Raw genomic sequence first — 13954 nt, 5'->3', positions numbered from 1 at the left:
TTACCCTAAATAACATTTTTAGTGAAAAAGACCACTGGCATAAGTTTTAGAAAACCTAGGTTCAAGTCCCAGCTACATGCATTACCAGAGGCTATTTAAATGATGAACTTGCAGACAAAGGCTGACAGCTCATTTAAGCAACAGTTCTAACAACATAATTCTTCCTTTCTACTTGAATGAACCATACCACCATACTTATACTGTGGACAATGAAGAGAGGAATAAGACCAAATCTTACTGACAACTTGCTCTACACTGAAACTAGCAACTAGGCGGACAGTGTAGTATGCTTTATTGGCTAATCATCACGTGGTAAGAATGAGATGCTATTGAGACAGGCCCATCAGTAGCATGAAAATATAAAGACACAGAGTAACCAACTAACACACGCTCTCTGTCTCTCTTTCCTCTCCTCTTTTGTCTCACACACACACATGTACGCACACACACATGCATGCAGGCACACACGCACGCACATACATCCTTCAAGTAGTCACAGTTCCATCTTATAGCCTGGAGAATGTTACAGCTAATGAATTCTAAAGACATGTTAATCTCACGATTATAGGCTATTACGTCTTGATACTTTGCTTATGGACTAAGGATAAATAAGTTAACTGCCAGATCAGTCCATAAGCCTGAGAAAACCTCACTCTTACTATAGGTTAGAATGATCAGAGAAACTGAGAAATCCATTTAGCTTCTTACCTTTGAAAAGCTCATTCTATACAGAACTATAGTCAAGATAGCACACAATTCTTTCCAAGATTGGAAAATTCACCATTAAAAAGTCACTTTTATATCTTCAAGCACTACGTACAATGAGGACGACAATAGGTGATTGTGGGGATCAAATGAGGTAATACATGAAAAGTGTTTTTGCAAAACTTAAAGCACTGTATAAATTCTAGTTATTATTGTTATAAGTATCAATACACACGTTAGCTTATTAAGTGAAAGTTGTTTGTAAAGTTGAGTGAGTGTTGAAATCCTTGAGATTACCACCACATCTCACTCTGTCATTAGAGTGAGTAGACAAAATGATGAATAATAAGCAGGGAAGAGAATATTCAGAGGGACCCTATAGACAGCTTAAGAAAGCTGTAAGGTCTATGAGTACTGGCATGGAAAGCAGCCAGCATGTCCAGTTCTAGCAAGGATGAACGAATGAGATTTCAACGCACCAAGATGAGGCTGAGCTTGCTGGGTAGGTGAACAGAAAAGGATTAGTGGTGGGCCTGGGACACAGGTACGCTCCAAACCCAGTGTAAATAGAAGAATCAGTTGGCAAACAAGGACCAAACCTTGTGGTTCCTCATTTCCTACCAACTTGTCTCGACCTCTCCAGCATGCCTTTCTTCCCCAGCAAACTCATCACCGGGAAATCTCATGATGCTGCAAGATTCAATCTGCCTGATTCACATTGTTCTTATCACATAGTTCTCTGGTTTCTGACTGGAGGGCAGGAACATGGCCTCAGGGTCTCTACTTAAGAAAGGCTAAAGCACACTTTTCTCTCCATTTCCCTCCAGCTAGAGAGCTTTTAGAGTTCTCTATCATGGCCCTGTGTGGGGCACAATCCCCCTCCACTTCCCTTCCCCATGCTGCATTTCAGCTTCCTTTTAGGTACTACCTTCCCCCATTAGACCGCAATGAGGGCAGTGATGATCTTCATTGTTATTTGTATACCCAGAGCCTGGCACAAAGAGGTATTTAACAAACACCCTTGAAGAGATGACTTTCCATTTCCGGAGTGGAGAGGGTGGTGGTGGTAGAGAAAACAAAATGTTCAGACAGCTACAATATCAACATGAACTTATTTGTAGGAGGTCACTAAAATCAACAAGGAAAAAACAACAGATTTAGAGTCAGAAGATCTGAGTTCGAATACTGACTCTGCTACTTAGCACTTGTGTGGTCTGACCAAGTCATATAACCTTCTCTGGGTCTCAATTTTCTCATTTGAACAATGAGGAAGTTGGACCATACTCTAAGATCCTTTCTGATTCTAAGACTAGGCCCCTGTGATCCCTATGAAGTGAGGGAATTAGGAAAGGCCTTAAAAGAGGTGGTAGCTGAGCTGAGCCTTGAAAAGAACCAGGGGTTTCCCAAGTTGGAGAAGTGAGAGTCTGTGCAAAGGCGATGTTGTCTATGGGTCCTACCAGTGACATGGGATTTCTCCCTCTTGATGACTAACTCATGTAGCCACTAAGACAGCTGAAGCAATCTACATTTTTTGTGGGGCTTTACTACAGCTGCATTTTAAAATCAGAGGTAGAATCCTTTTAGCTCAAATAAAATGAGGGCATACATCTCCCCTCCTCCCAGTAAATGTCAATCAATACTGTAAACTTTATCTCAGAGAAGAAATCAAGAAATTCCTACTATGTTAATTTTGCCTGAAGTACATTATTACAGAACAGTGCAGCAAGGTACTAGAAATCTGCAAATAATGCTGACAATTCTGGCTGTGCTGTTCATTTATGTGACCTCAACAAATCACCTCCCCTTTCTAAAGGTCACATTTTTTTCTCTGTAAAATTACGAGGTTGAGCTAGGATCAGGGGTGGGGAACCTGTGGCCTTGAGGCCTCATGTGGGGCTCTAGGTCCTCAAGTGCAGCCCTTTGACTGAACCCAAACTTCACAAAACAAATCTCAATAAAAGGATTTGTTCTGTAAAACTTGGACTCAGTCAAAGGGCCGCACTTGAGGACCTAGAGGGCTACACGTGGCCTCAAGGGTGCAGGTTTTCCACCCCTGGACTACAGAGTTTCTGGGGTTCTTTCCAGTTCTAAGTCTATGTAGGAGAGGCAGAATTCTGCATAAGAGGAACTGAAAGACTAACAAGAAATTGAAATGGAGGACAATGGTCCCATGTTGAAGCCTTGGAACCATAAATTTAGAAGAGTGTTTTACACACTTTTAAGTGTATAACCCAGAACTTAGTTTTGGTTTTCCCACTAATTCATTAAAAAGCCACACTTACCTACACCAGAGATGCAACTGAGAGAACACTCTTGTCATCACTTCTCCCAGGCACCCTGTACTCTTTTCATTTATTTACTGTTTTGTTCAGGGCTACCAAGTTCATCGAAGATGAGAACTCAACCCCAAAATGAGCCTACGCCCTACAGAAGAGCGACTCCCATTACCTTGGAGCCTTAAGAGAGATCCCTGGATCACTAAGGGCTTCCTGACTTGCTCATAGTCACCAGCACTGTGTGATGGGCAGGATGTGAACCTGGATATCAGGTCAGCTGGTTCTCTCTTCCCACTATTGTATTGCTTCAACCTCTGCTCAAGAGTTCTAATTTGTATTCTACTTATCAGTGAAGACCAGAAGACTTACTTGAGCTGATACTAATTACACAACAATAGCTTGTCTTGAGCTCAAGGACAATGACACCTGCACCAGCTAATCAGGTTATTGTGAGAAAAATGTTCTGTAAAATAAGCTATTCTTATTATTACCAGGTTAATAAGCTCTATGGGGAGGGACAGGACACACCATCCTTACACTTCTCTCAGTATCTAAGTATTAAATACATAGGTATTTAATGTTATTTGAAAGAGTTCATAAACGCTGTGAATGTTAAATATCACCATTGTTACTCCAAATGCTTGTTATCAGGTCTTTGTAACTGAGACGTAAAAAAAATAAAGTAGAAGAACTAAAACATTAAGGAGACAAATCACCTTGAACATCTGCCAACAAATACACACAGCAACCCATGTAAGGATTTCGTTACACCGCTTCCGAATGATGTTGCTAAAAGCAGAAATACGAATCCTTCGTTTAAAAGAGACAAATAATTTCCCTCCTAAATAAGGATTCTGTTTCTGGCTGGACTGTTCACTTGCTTCAGAAAGCTTCCTTTACTGATTTGCACAGGAGGAAGAAGAAGACAGTTTTCAGGAATTCTGGCTTTCTTCTTTTCACAAATCTAGCCCAACCATTCACCCCAAGCTGCTTCCATGTGTGGAAGGCACTCCCTTTTCCTCTAGCCTCGAGGAAACCCCTGTCCCCACCAAGGCACAGATCAAGTACCACCTTGTACAGCAAGCCTGCCCTTGGTAGCGCCATTCTGCCACTCTTGAGATCATGCACTAGCTTCTATATTGCTTTGTCTGTGCACTCGATGGTGCCCTCCCCAGAACTTTAGTGCCCTGAGGACGGGACCGCTTTCATTTTTTTGTATTTGTATCTTCTGTGCCTGGCACGCAGCAGGCACTTAATAAACGTAAAGTACTGAATCTTCTTCCAAAACCAAAGTTAGAGTGGTTCATTTCTGTCGCTGAGAGTTAGCACCACTGAACCCCCATTACTGCAAGTGATCGGAATAAACACAAGGCTGTAAGACACTCCCCTTCTCTGCCAAAAAACATTATCCATTGTTTTTCAGTCTTTTGCACTGGAGTCTAAAGTATGAGGTTCAAATCCCTAGCACAGTCACTTACTAAGTCATGTCAACAAGTCTGGACTTCTCACTGGAATTCAATTTCCTCACCTGCAAAATGAGAATCCTATGCTCCCTGGACTACCTCCCTCCAGGAAAGCCTCTACTAAGGCTGGAGGTTGGGGAAGGCTAGTGGTAAGACTGTTTTGTACTGAGTGGCTCTTTTACTCCCTCAGGTCAGGAGCTGGGGTTTTGTTGCATTAAGTAACAGCAAATAAGTGGCATCTAAAGGCAAAGGCAATCTTCCCACTTGTTTACTGTGTCACAGATACTGCTGGTGTGCTCATATTCACAAGCAGTACAGGTTCCCAGTGACAGGAGAGCTTCATTAATTGTTGCTCACTTTAGCTATAACTGACAAGTCCCACGATGACTCGTGTGCAAACGAGCACTGCCCAACTGGTCTAGATCATATAGGAAATGAAGCTTCAAAGTATGCTGTGAACAAGTGAAAATGCTAATGACAACAGCACTTGTCATTTAATTTTTAGGCAACCAGCACATATTGACATTAGGCAAATGCTACTGTTAAGAGCAAGGCCTCAATAAGCATTTAGTGGACCTGGGCAGGCTCCTAATTCACCCAAAATAGGGGTATAAACCTCAACCTGTAGCCACAAGAAACACACAGAGGCTGAGGAGTATGCTGGGAGGCCTAGGGGAGAGAAGCAAAGGAAGGGGCAGAGCTCGCTCATTTCTGACTCTTCAGATGCCCCTGAGACTTGGTGGCTTGAGCTGTGAAACAATATGATGTAGCTGAGATTCAGTATTATATGCCATAACTGTGTGCATGTAAAAAAAATACCTTAAATGTATTTCTATTATTATATATATTGAGTAAGAATTCTGTCCCATACACCAGAAAATGGGGATATCTTGTATTTCCTTATACCTCAAATTTTTTGAGAAATAAGAAAGTTCCACCACCAATATTTCCTTGAAATCATTTCCAATGGAATGAAAGTCATTCTGAAAAGTTCTGTTTGTTCTTGACTTACAGCTTGTCCATTGGCTTCATAAAGTGGGCATTTTTGCTTGATCTTGGCCAGTTCCATATTTACTTGTTTGCTGACCACAGCCATTGGATTCCCTCCTGGAAAAGAACTTCACCAATTAAGTCTGGCATATTCATGAAGAGAACAGTAAAAGAGATTCCTCATCCATAACTACATCGGGCCTGATTACAGTTAAATACAGTGTCTGGCAATAAGCAAAGCCATCTAATGAGAACACAAGATCAACTACAAAGGTCCAGAGCACAAGATGACAAAATGCAAAAAAAACCCAAAAAAACTATACGAGCTGGAACCATGGGACAAAGTTAATAACAGGAAATCTAACAGAGACTTAATAAATGTCAAACATCTTGCAGTTACATTGAAAAAAATCAGTTATCTTAGTGTGGTCTGGTAAGTATGGCTAAGGGAAGGGTTTTAGCTGAACTTCAACATTAGTCCAAAGCATGATGCAGGAGACCAAAAAATGAGTGCTACGCTGGAATGCATTATTGGCAGCATGTTTGGACCACATTACTAGCAGTCCAGTGGCTCCAGCAAGTGAGGTAATAATCCTAACGTTCTCTGCTGAGCAAACCATGGCTGAAGGAGTGCATTCAGCACTGTCCTAAAGAGGGATGGTCAAACTGGAAACAGCAAGTGCAAGATGGAGACCAGGGTGGTGAGGGGCTGATAAATTATGTCATAGGAGACAAACTGATGGAATTGGGGGTGTTTATCCTGAAGACTACGGAAGGAACACCATAACTCTCTTCAAATATCTGCAAGTTTAATATATTCAAGATGGATTAGGTTTGTTATAATTCCAGGCAGCAGATCTGGAGTCAGTGTGTTCCAATTTTAGGAAAGCAGATTTTTGTTCTGATATAAGGAAAAGCCTTTTCTGTTACTCTGAGACAGTAGTGAATCACCTAATGAAGTCACGAGTTTCCTACTTCTAGGTGTGCTCAAACAGAGAAGCTAATGCCCGGCTGTCCGAGATGCTGGAACAGGACTTCTTCATCTTTGTTGTGTCATGGTTCCCTTTGTCTGAGGAAGCTTAAAGGCCACCTCTCAAAAGTATGTTTTTAAATGCATAAAACAAAATACACATGATCACAAAGGAAACCAATTACACTGAAATATAGTTATCAAAATTTTTAAAAAACAAATTCATGGATCCCAGATTGAGAACTTGTTACAGGGGAAATTCCAGAACAAATTAAAGGTTGGATTAGATAACCCCAGTTCCTTCCAGCTTTTAATGCTTTAAATGAGGATGGGCAAAAACAAATTTCAGAATTATCAGTAGACTTCTTATTGTACTTTCATGTTGATGTGAATATGGGAAAAATGTTTTATTTCAATAAACATTTATAACACAAATGGGGGAAAAATAAAAGCCATGTTTCATCAATAAAGCTCTCTTTACACATTTATAAGCATTTTCTCTATAAATAAAAATATGGAAACTAATTGTACATAGATGCAGTAATGTAATGTCTCAGACAAGCCAAGTATTATTTTTACGTTATCTTTGGCAAACCATATTATATAGAATACAATTTAAAAAGACTCACCAAGACCTGTTACCACCATGGCTCCAAGATCAGCTACATAATTTCCTTTGCGAAAGGTAGCTACTCTTCCACCCACACGATCCTGTTTTTCAGGAATTAAATGACAAGATATGCAATGTAAATTTATACTCATGCTCTCTCCCCTCTACTTGTCCATCATGTTAGCTTTCTACCCTCTATAATCCCAAATAAGAATTACAGCTAGTGTCTTTATGATATAAGGCAAAAAAGGCACTAAAAACAAGGACACGAACAAGTAAAAAGATGTCAGATCTTGGTTGTCATTTAGTTTGAAGCACCATGTAACACAGGAGGCAGACTCCTAGGGAATTTCAGAGATCTGACTTCCCACAAAGGAGCTGCGTAGGAACAGGCTATCAGCGCTACACAGTTTCAAGTGTTGCCATTCCAAATGTACATTTAATGATTTACATACTATGCTAGTATGATGGACATATATTTAAAATTCCTCTTATATACATTCCCACGTGGTCCAAGCTCACCCTGCACTTACCACTTCCCCATTATGTGCAGTCCCAAACTGAAAAAATAACCTGAAGTTTTCTCTGCCAAATGTTCCCTACTATATGGAGAGTTAAAGAGTTAAAGGCTCAAGTTTCCATAGAGGTGGCATAAGGCAGGCTCATGTGAAGAAACCTAAAAACCCTGTAAAGGATGGAAGCATGGTGGAAGGCTTCTGGTGAAAATTAAAAGAGCAACAGAAGTGATCTTACTACTATTGAATTTTACTACAGCCTGCCTGAATAGAAAATCTCTAGAATGAGTCAAGGCCAAAGACTTGGCCCCTTTCCTATTCTGCAGGGGCTGGGGGGTGTGGATGGGGGGAAGAGGAGCATAAAAAGTGGATAATCCAATCAACCTCTAAGCTGGTTAGGCCCGGTAAGAGGAATGTCTCCAAGATTTATACATGGGCTTGCACTATTTAACCTTATACACATACACACACACACACACACACACACACACACACACATTAAAACTGGAAAGGATAGCAAAAATACTGAAAAACTGGACCTTTCAAAGAGATCTTAATAGGCCAAAGCATAAGGATAAATCTAGTAATAGGAAATCCAATCTGAATAAACGTAAAGTCTTCCACAAGTTAAAAAGCATTCAACTTCACACATGAAAGAAGAGAGAGTCACGTTGGACAGCCACTTGTCTGAGAAGAGGTCTGATGGCCCGAGTAGCATGTGTGTAGGAGCCAAAGTAAATGGTGGGAGTGATCCAAGGCTGAGGTTTGATTGGCCACAATCAAATTTAATGAAATAGAGGACTTTCAAGCATTCCTGATGAAAAGACCAGTACTGAAAAGAAAATCTTACTTACAAATACAAGAGAAGCACCAAAAGGTAAACAGGAAAGAGAAATAACAGATTCAATAAGATTAAACTGTTTACATTCCTACATGGGAAGATGATACCTGTATATCCTAAGAACTTAGCCATTACTAGGACAGTTAGAAGAAATATACATAGACATAGGGCATGGTGTAAGTTGACTATGATGGGATGACATTTAAAAAAAGAAAATTAAGAAGTGCAAAAGAGGGAATGCTCTAGGAGAAGAGGGAAGGGAGAGGCAGAATGGGGTAAATCTTCTCACATAAAAGTGGTGTGAAAGAGCCTATACAGTGGAGGGAATGATGGGGAGGTGGGATGGTGGTAGACAATGCTTAAACCTTATTCTCATCAGAACTGGTTCAAAAAGAAAATAACAAATACACTCAGCTGAATATAGAAATCTATCTTACACCACAGGGAAAAAGGGTAGGGAAGGGTGGGGAAGAAAGGTAAGAGAAGGTGGGCAGGGCTGAGAGAAGGGGAGGTAGTGGTCAGAAGTAAAACACTTTTGAGGAGGGATAGGGTGAAGGGGGGGCAGGGAGAGAGAAGTAAAAAATAGGATGGAGGGAAATACATTTAGTAATCATAACTAAAAAGATTTTTATAGCAAGTTTCTCTGATAAAAAGTCGCATTTCTCAAATATATAGAGAACTGAGTCAAATTTATAAAAATATGCATCATTCCCCAACTGATAAAAAATACTCTAAATCACTATTGAGTAGAGAAATGCGAATTAAAACAACCACCTCACATCTATCAGATTAGCTAACGTGACAGAAAAGGAAAATGACAATGTTGAAGGGGATGTAGGATAACTGGGACATTAAAGCATTGTTGCTAGTGGTGTGAACTGATCCAACCATTCTGGAAAGCAATTTGGAACTATGCCCAAAAGGCTATAACACTGTGCATACCCTTTGACCCAGCAATACCACTACTGAGGTCTATATCCCAAAGAGATTTAAATAAGGGATCTATATGTACAAAAATATTTATAACAGCTCTTCTAAAGGTGGCAAAGAAATGGAAATTGAGGGGATGGCCATCAGTTGGGGAATGGTTGAACAAGCTGTGGTATATGATCAAGATAGAATACCACTGTGCTGCAAGAAATGATAAGCAGGATGCTCTCAGAAAAACCTGGAAAGACTTGCATGAACTGATGATGAGTAAAGTGAGCAGAACCAGGAGAACACTGTACACTGTGATAGAAGGACTGTATGATGATCAACTGTGAATGACTTACTATTCTCAGCAATGCAATGAACCAACACAATCTGGAAGGACTTATGATGAAAAGTGTATGCCATTCCAGAGAAAGAGCTTATGGAGTTTGAATGCAAGCTGAAGAATATTTTTTTAAATATTATTTTTCTTGTTTGCTTTTTGGTCTGTATTTTCTTTTACAACATGACTAACATGAAAATATGTTTTGTATGACTACATGTGTACAACCTATATCCAACTGCTTGCTTTCTCAAGGGAGGGAGAGAATTTGGAACTCAAAATTAAAAAAAAAATATTAAAAATTGCTTTTACAGATAATTAGGAAAAAAAACATTAAATGACAGCAGGTAGTTCCCTATTGGTTCTTGCCTTTAGCTACGTCTCAAACTAAAATTCTTACCCGGGCTTCCAGAAGGGTGACATCCATTCCAAAACTCTGCAACTGACGAGCTGCTGCCAAGCCTGAGACCCCTGAACCAATAATGATAACTTTTCCTGTTTTTTTAGCTAAAAACATAAACATTAAGTAAAAATTAGAGTAAATGTTATTTTTCTATGTTTAAATATATTACAATCTATAAAAGTTTCTTTTATTATTACAATCTATAAAACCTTAATGTGTCACAGAAACATTCAAAGAGAATTAGAGCTAGAGTCAAGAGACCTTGGTTCAAACCCTGGCTCTGCTACTTCTATGTGTGTGATCTTGGGCAAGGCCATAGCCTCTCTGGGGGCTCCATTTCCTTATAAAATAAAGGAGGTTGGATTCAATGACTTATAAAATCTCTTCCAGCCCTAAAACTCGTATCAACTGTTCAAATAACTGTTTTTGAAACACACAATTAGTGCTTAAAATATACCAGTGAAAAGCAGCTGCAGTGACTGGGACTTATAAACACAGAGAATCTTTAATCCCAATGTTGGGCACTCAAAAGTTCACATTAACTGAATATTTACTTTGCCGATTTTTTTTTCATTTCTCCTCATCTGGCAATAAGTGTCCTTAAGTTTATTTTAAGTTCAAGCGATTGTCACCGTGACATTAATCTTCGAAGGGCCTAGTTTGAGCCAAAGTGTGTTAAGAGATTGAGGAGGGGGAAGACAGTTTTTGTTCGAAACCAATTCAGGTTCAGTGTGTCTGGCTAAATCCCTTTGCCCTCCCATGGGGCAGTCCTTTAAATTACTGCTTCACACATAAAAGAATGCAAGGCTGCGCCTATTTTGTGACAAGTCTTGTTAATATTTTGTCACAGAATCTTAGGACTGGAAGGGACCCCTAGAGTTCTGCTTCTGATTTGGCAACTGAAGCACAGCGAGGAGCAAATGGCAGCAGGGCCAAACAGGCCAACACAGGGCTGGAAGTCCAGCCACTTCAGCGGCTGAGGGCTTTGGGACTCATTCTCTCACCTGAAAATGATGACTTTAGCTTTAGGGGACTTCAAAAGAGTTGTTGTATTCTTAAATATTACTTTAATTAACATAAGAGGCAAAACAGTGACCCATATTACTATGTTACAATTTTATCAAAGTCAATAGGAAAACAGGATTAGCCACATGTAAGGCATTTATTCAGTCATACAGTCACACACACAGGAAAAGCTTCTGGTAAAGTGCCAGTGTATATAGATTCTCATTGTTTTGGATAAAGTGCTTTGTAAATTTTAAATCAATCCAGAAGCATTTGTGAAAATTGGGGAATCCACAGTCAAAAAATTAAAAAACAAAACCAAAAAAAGCTGCTGTTATTGTTGGATCATTTATGGAAACAATGTATCATTCTTTTAAAGAAACAGATGTTAAAAACCGTAAAAACTGTCTTAGGTATGTTAATATTGATGAAGTTATTAATGTGAGACATAAAAAACTCCTTTAAAGATAAGATTCAAATTACATGCACACACGCACACACACATAGAGACAGAGTACACAGAGTGAATTGAAGAGGATGGGATCATATCTTTAAAAAATGAAATCAAGCAGTGAGAGAGAAATATATTGGGAGGAGAAAGGGAGAAATGGAATGGGGCAAATTATCTCTCATAAAAGAGGCAAGCAAAAGACTTTTAGTGGAGGGAAAAAGAGGGGAGGTGAGAGAAAAACATGAAGTTTACTCTCATCACATTCCACTAAAGGAAAGAATGAAATGCACACTCATTTTGGTGTGAAAACCTATCTTACAATACAGGAAAGTGGGGGATAAGGAGATAAGCAGGGTGGGGGGGATGATGGAAGGGAGGGCATGGGGAGGAGGGAGCAATTTGAGGTCGACACTCATGGGGAGGGACAGGATCAAAAGAGAATAGAAGTAATGGGGGACAGGATAGGATGGAGGGAAATATAGTTAGTCTTATACAACACAACTACTATGGAAGTCATTTGCAAAACTACACAGATTTGGCCTATATTGAATTGCTTGCCTTTCAAAGGGAAGGGGTGGGAGGGAGGGAGGAAGAGAAGCTGGAACTCAAAGTGTTAGGATCAACTGTCGAGTAATGTTCTTGCCACTAGGAAATAAGAAATACAGGTAAAGGGGTATAGAAAGCTATCTGGCCCTACAGGACAACAGAGAAGACGGAGACAAGGGCAGAGAGGGATGATAGAAGAGAGAGCAGATTGGTCATAGGGGCAATTAGAATGCTTGGTGTTTGGGGGGGGAGGGGATAAAAGGGGAGAAAATTTGTAACCCAAAATTTTGTTAAAATGAATGTTAAAAGTTAAATAAATAAATTTTTTTTTTAAAAAAAGATAAGATTCAATACCATGGGGAGGGGAGGGAAGACATCTTACATTTGGAAATGAAGATGGTGTAAAAAGAAACCATATTAATAAAACTTCTTTAACCTTTTAGAAGAGACAATTTATACAGACAGAACATGCTTTATAAGCAACCCTTCATATACATAGTTTACATGCGGCTAATTATTTCCTATTGGCCTTTACAACTGTAGTGTACACACTCTCTCTCTCTCTCTCTCTCTCTCTCTCTCTCTCTCTCTCTCTCTCTCTTCCTCTCTCTCCAGGAAACCTTTCCTCTATACGTACCATAAAGGAGACACTCAAAATTAATTCCCAAGTATCATAATGAAATGCTAAATGTCACAATGATAAAAAAAATCATTCACTTCCCTGGGGCTGGAATTACAGAAGCAAAATGTACCCTAGGTGCTGCCTCATATCATATTGTATGTAGTTTTACTTCTAATTGTGTTTCTCTTTCTGAAAATTTGTGTTCAATTATCTTTAATTCCAACATCTATCTCTGGCTCTCCAAACCCAGAGACATTTGCTATCTCAAATAAAATAGAAAAGGAGCAAAAAAGCAGTAAACTCTCTCTCTCCTAAAGGGTTAAAATAAAGTTTTACTGATGTCTTTTGTTTTTATGCCATAGTCATTCAAAATGGAAGATTTCTTTCCTCCCCTCCCCTCCTCTCCCTCTAAAACCGTCTTGTCACACACTGTTTGACAGTTTCATTGGTATCAACGTACCTAAGATCCTTTTTACGTTCTTTGGCACCTGCTTCTTTAATAGGATGATGTATCATTGTCCTAAATGATCCAACAATAACAGCAGCTGTCATTGTGCTTCCTTTTATGACTCTGCAATCCCTAGAGTTTCACACAGTACCTAACAAAGTGTTTCATAAATGCTTTTGGATTAACTGAAAATGTATAAAGCCTTTTTCCTCCAATAATGTGAACAGTGGAAAAACAATGGCTCACAGCTCTACAGTGCTTTACGGTTTACAGAGCATTTTCCAAACCATAACCTGTGAAGTAGATAGTACAGAGATCATCTTCCTTTAACAAATAAAGAAACCAAAGCTCTGAGAGTTAGGAGGAGTCTTGGCCACAGTTCCACAGCAAACTGCTGGCAGATAGCTGAGATGTGAGCCCAAGCCTGACCTCATACCAAAGCTGCTAACTAGATCTGACAGCATTTCATCACATGAGAAAAGAGATGTGAAAACACTGTGTACAATACAACTTATCAGATGGGAATTTCCATATGGTATTTCCTTTATCTTTAGTGTGTGTAACCATGAAATTCTGTGGCCTGCTTTTTACTGAACTATTCCATGGACACAGAATACAGCCTATCTATCCTCAAAAATCTTTCTGGCTGTTGGGTCTTTGACAAATATTGTAAAAATCATACAGATTAGAAAAGGTCAGGGAAATGAAAAGTAATTTGTTAGTTACAAAGTCTAAAACAAGTGCTTCCACTGAATTCCATCTAAAACTTCTGAATTTAACGTGATTTACCTAAATTTGGAAAAATATCACCATCGTGCCATGTATCAAACTGAAAGCTTATAGAACAAGGATTT

General features: G+C 39.4%; 1 protein-coding gene across 2 annotated transcripts in view; it reads right to left on the bottom strand.

Annotated features, from left to right (window-relative positions):
* KDM1A (lysine demethylase 1A) overlaps positions 1–13954 on the bottom strand; it is a 79989-nt gene that overhangs the window by 25813 nt on the left and 40222 nt on the right. For both annotated transcript variants that reach the window (XM_072609242.1, XM_072609243.1), the window contains 3 exons: positions 10026–10132; positions 7034–7115; positions 5457–5551 (listed from right to left, as the gene is read on the bottom strand). In XM_072609242.1, the coding sequence (XP_072465343.1) occupies positions 5457–5551; positions 7034–7115; positions 10026–10132 (284 nt within the window). The remainder of the gene's footprint in view (positions 1–5456; positions 5552–7033; positions 7116–10025; positions 10133–13954) is intronic.

Source organism: Notamacropus eugenii, chromosome 5 (assembly GCF_028372415.1).
Source record: "Notamacropus eugenii isolate mMacEug1 chromosome 5, mMacEug1.pri_v2, whole genome shotgun sequence".
Taxonomy (NCBI): Eukaryota; Metazoa; Chordata; class Mammalia; order Diprotodontia; family Macropodidae; genus Notamacropus; species Notamacropus eugenii.
The sequence above is the reverse complement of the archived record's forward strand: the minus strand, read 5'-3'. Positions and strand labels throughout refer to the sequence as shown.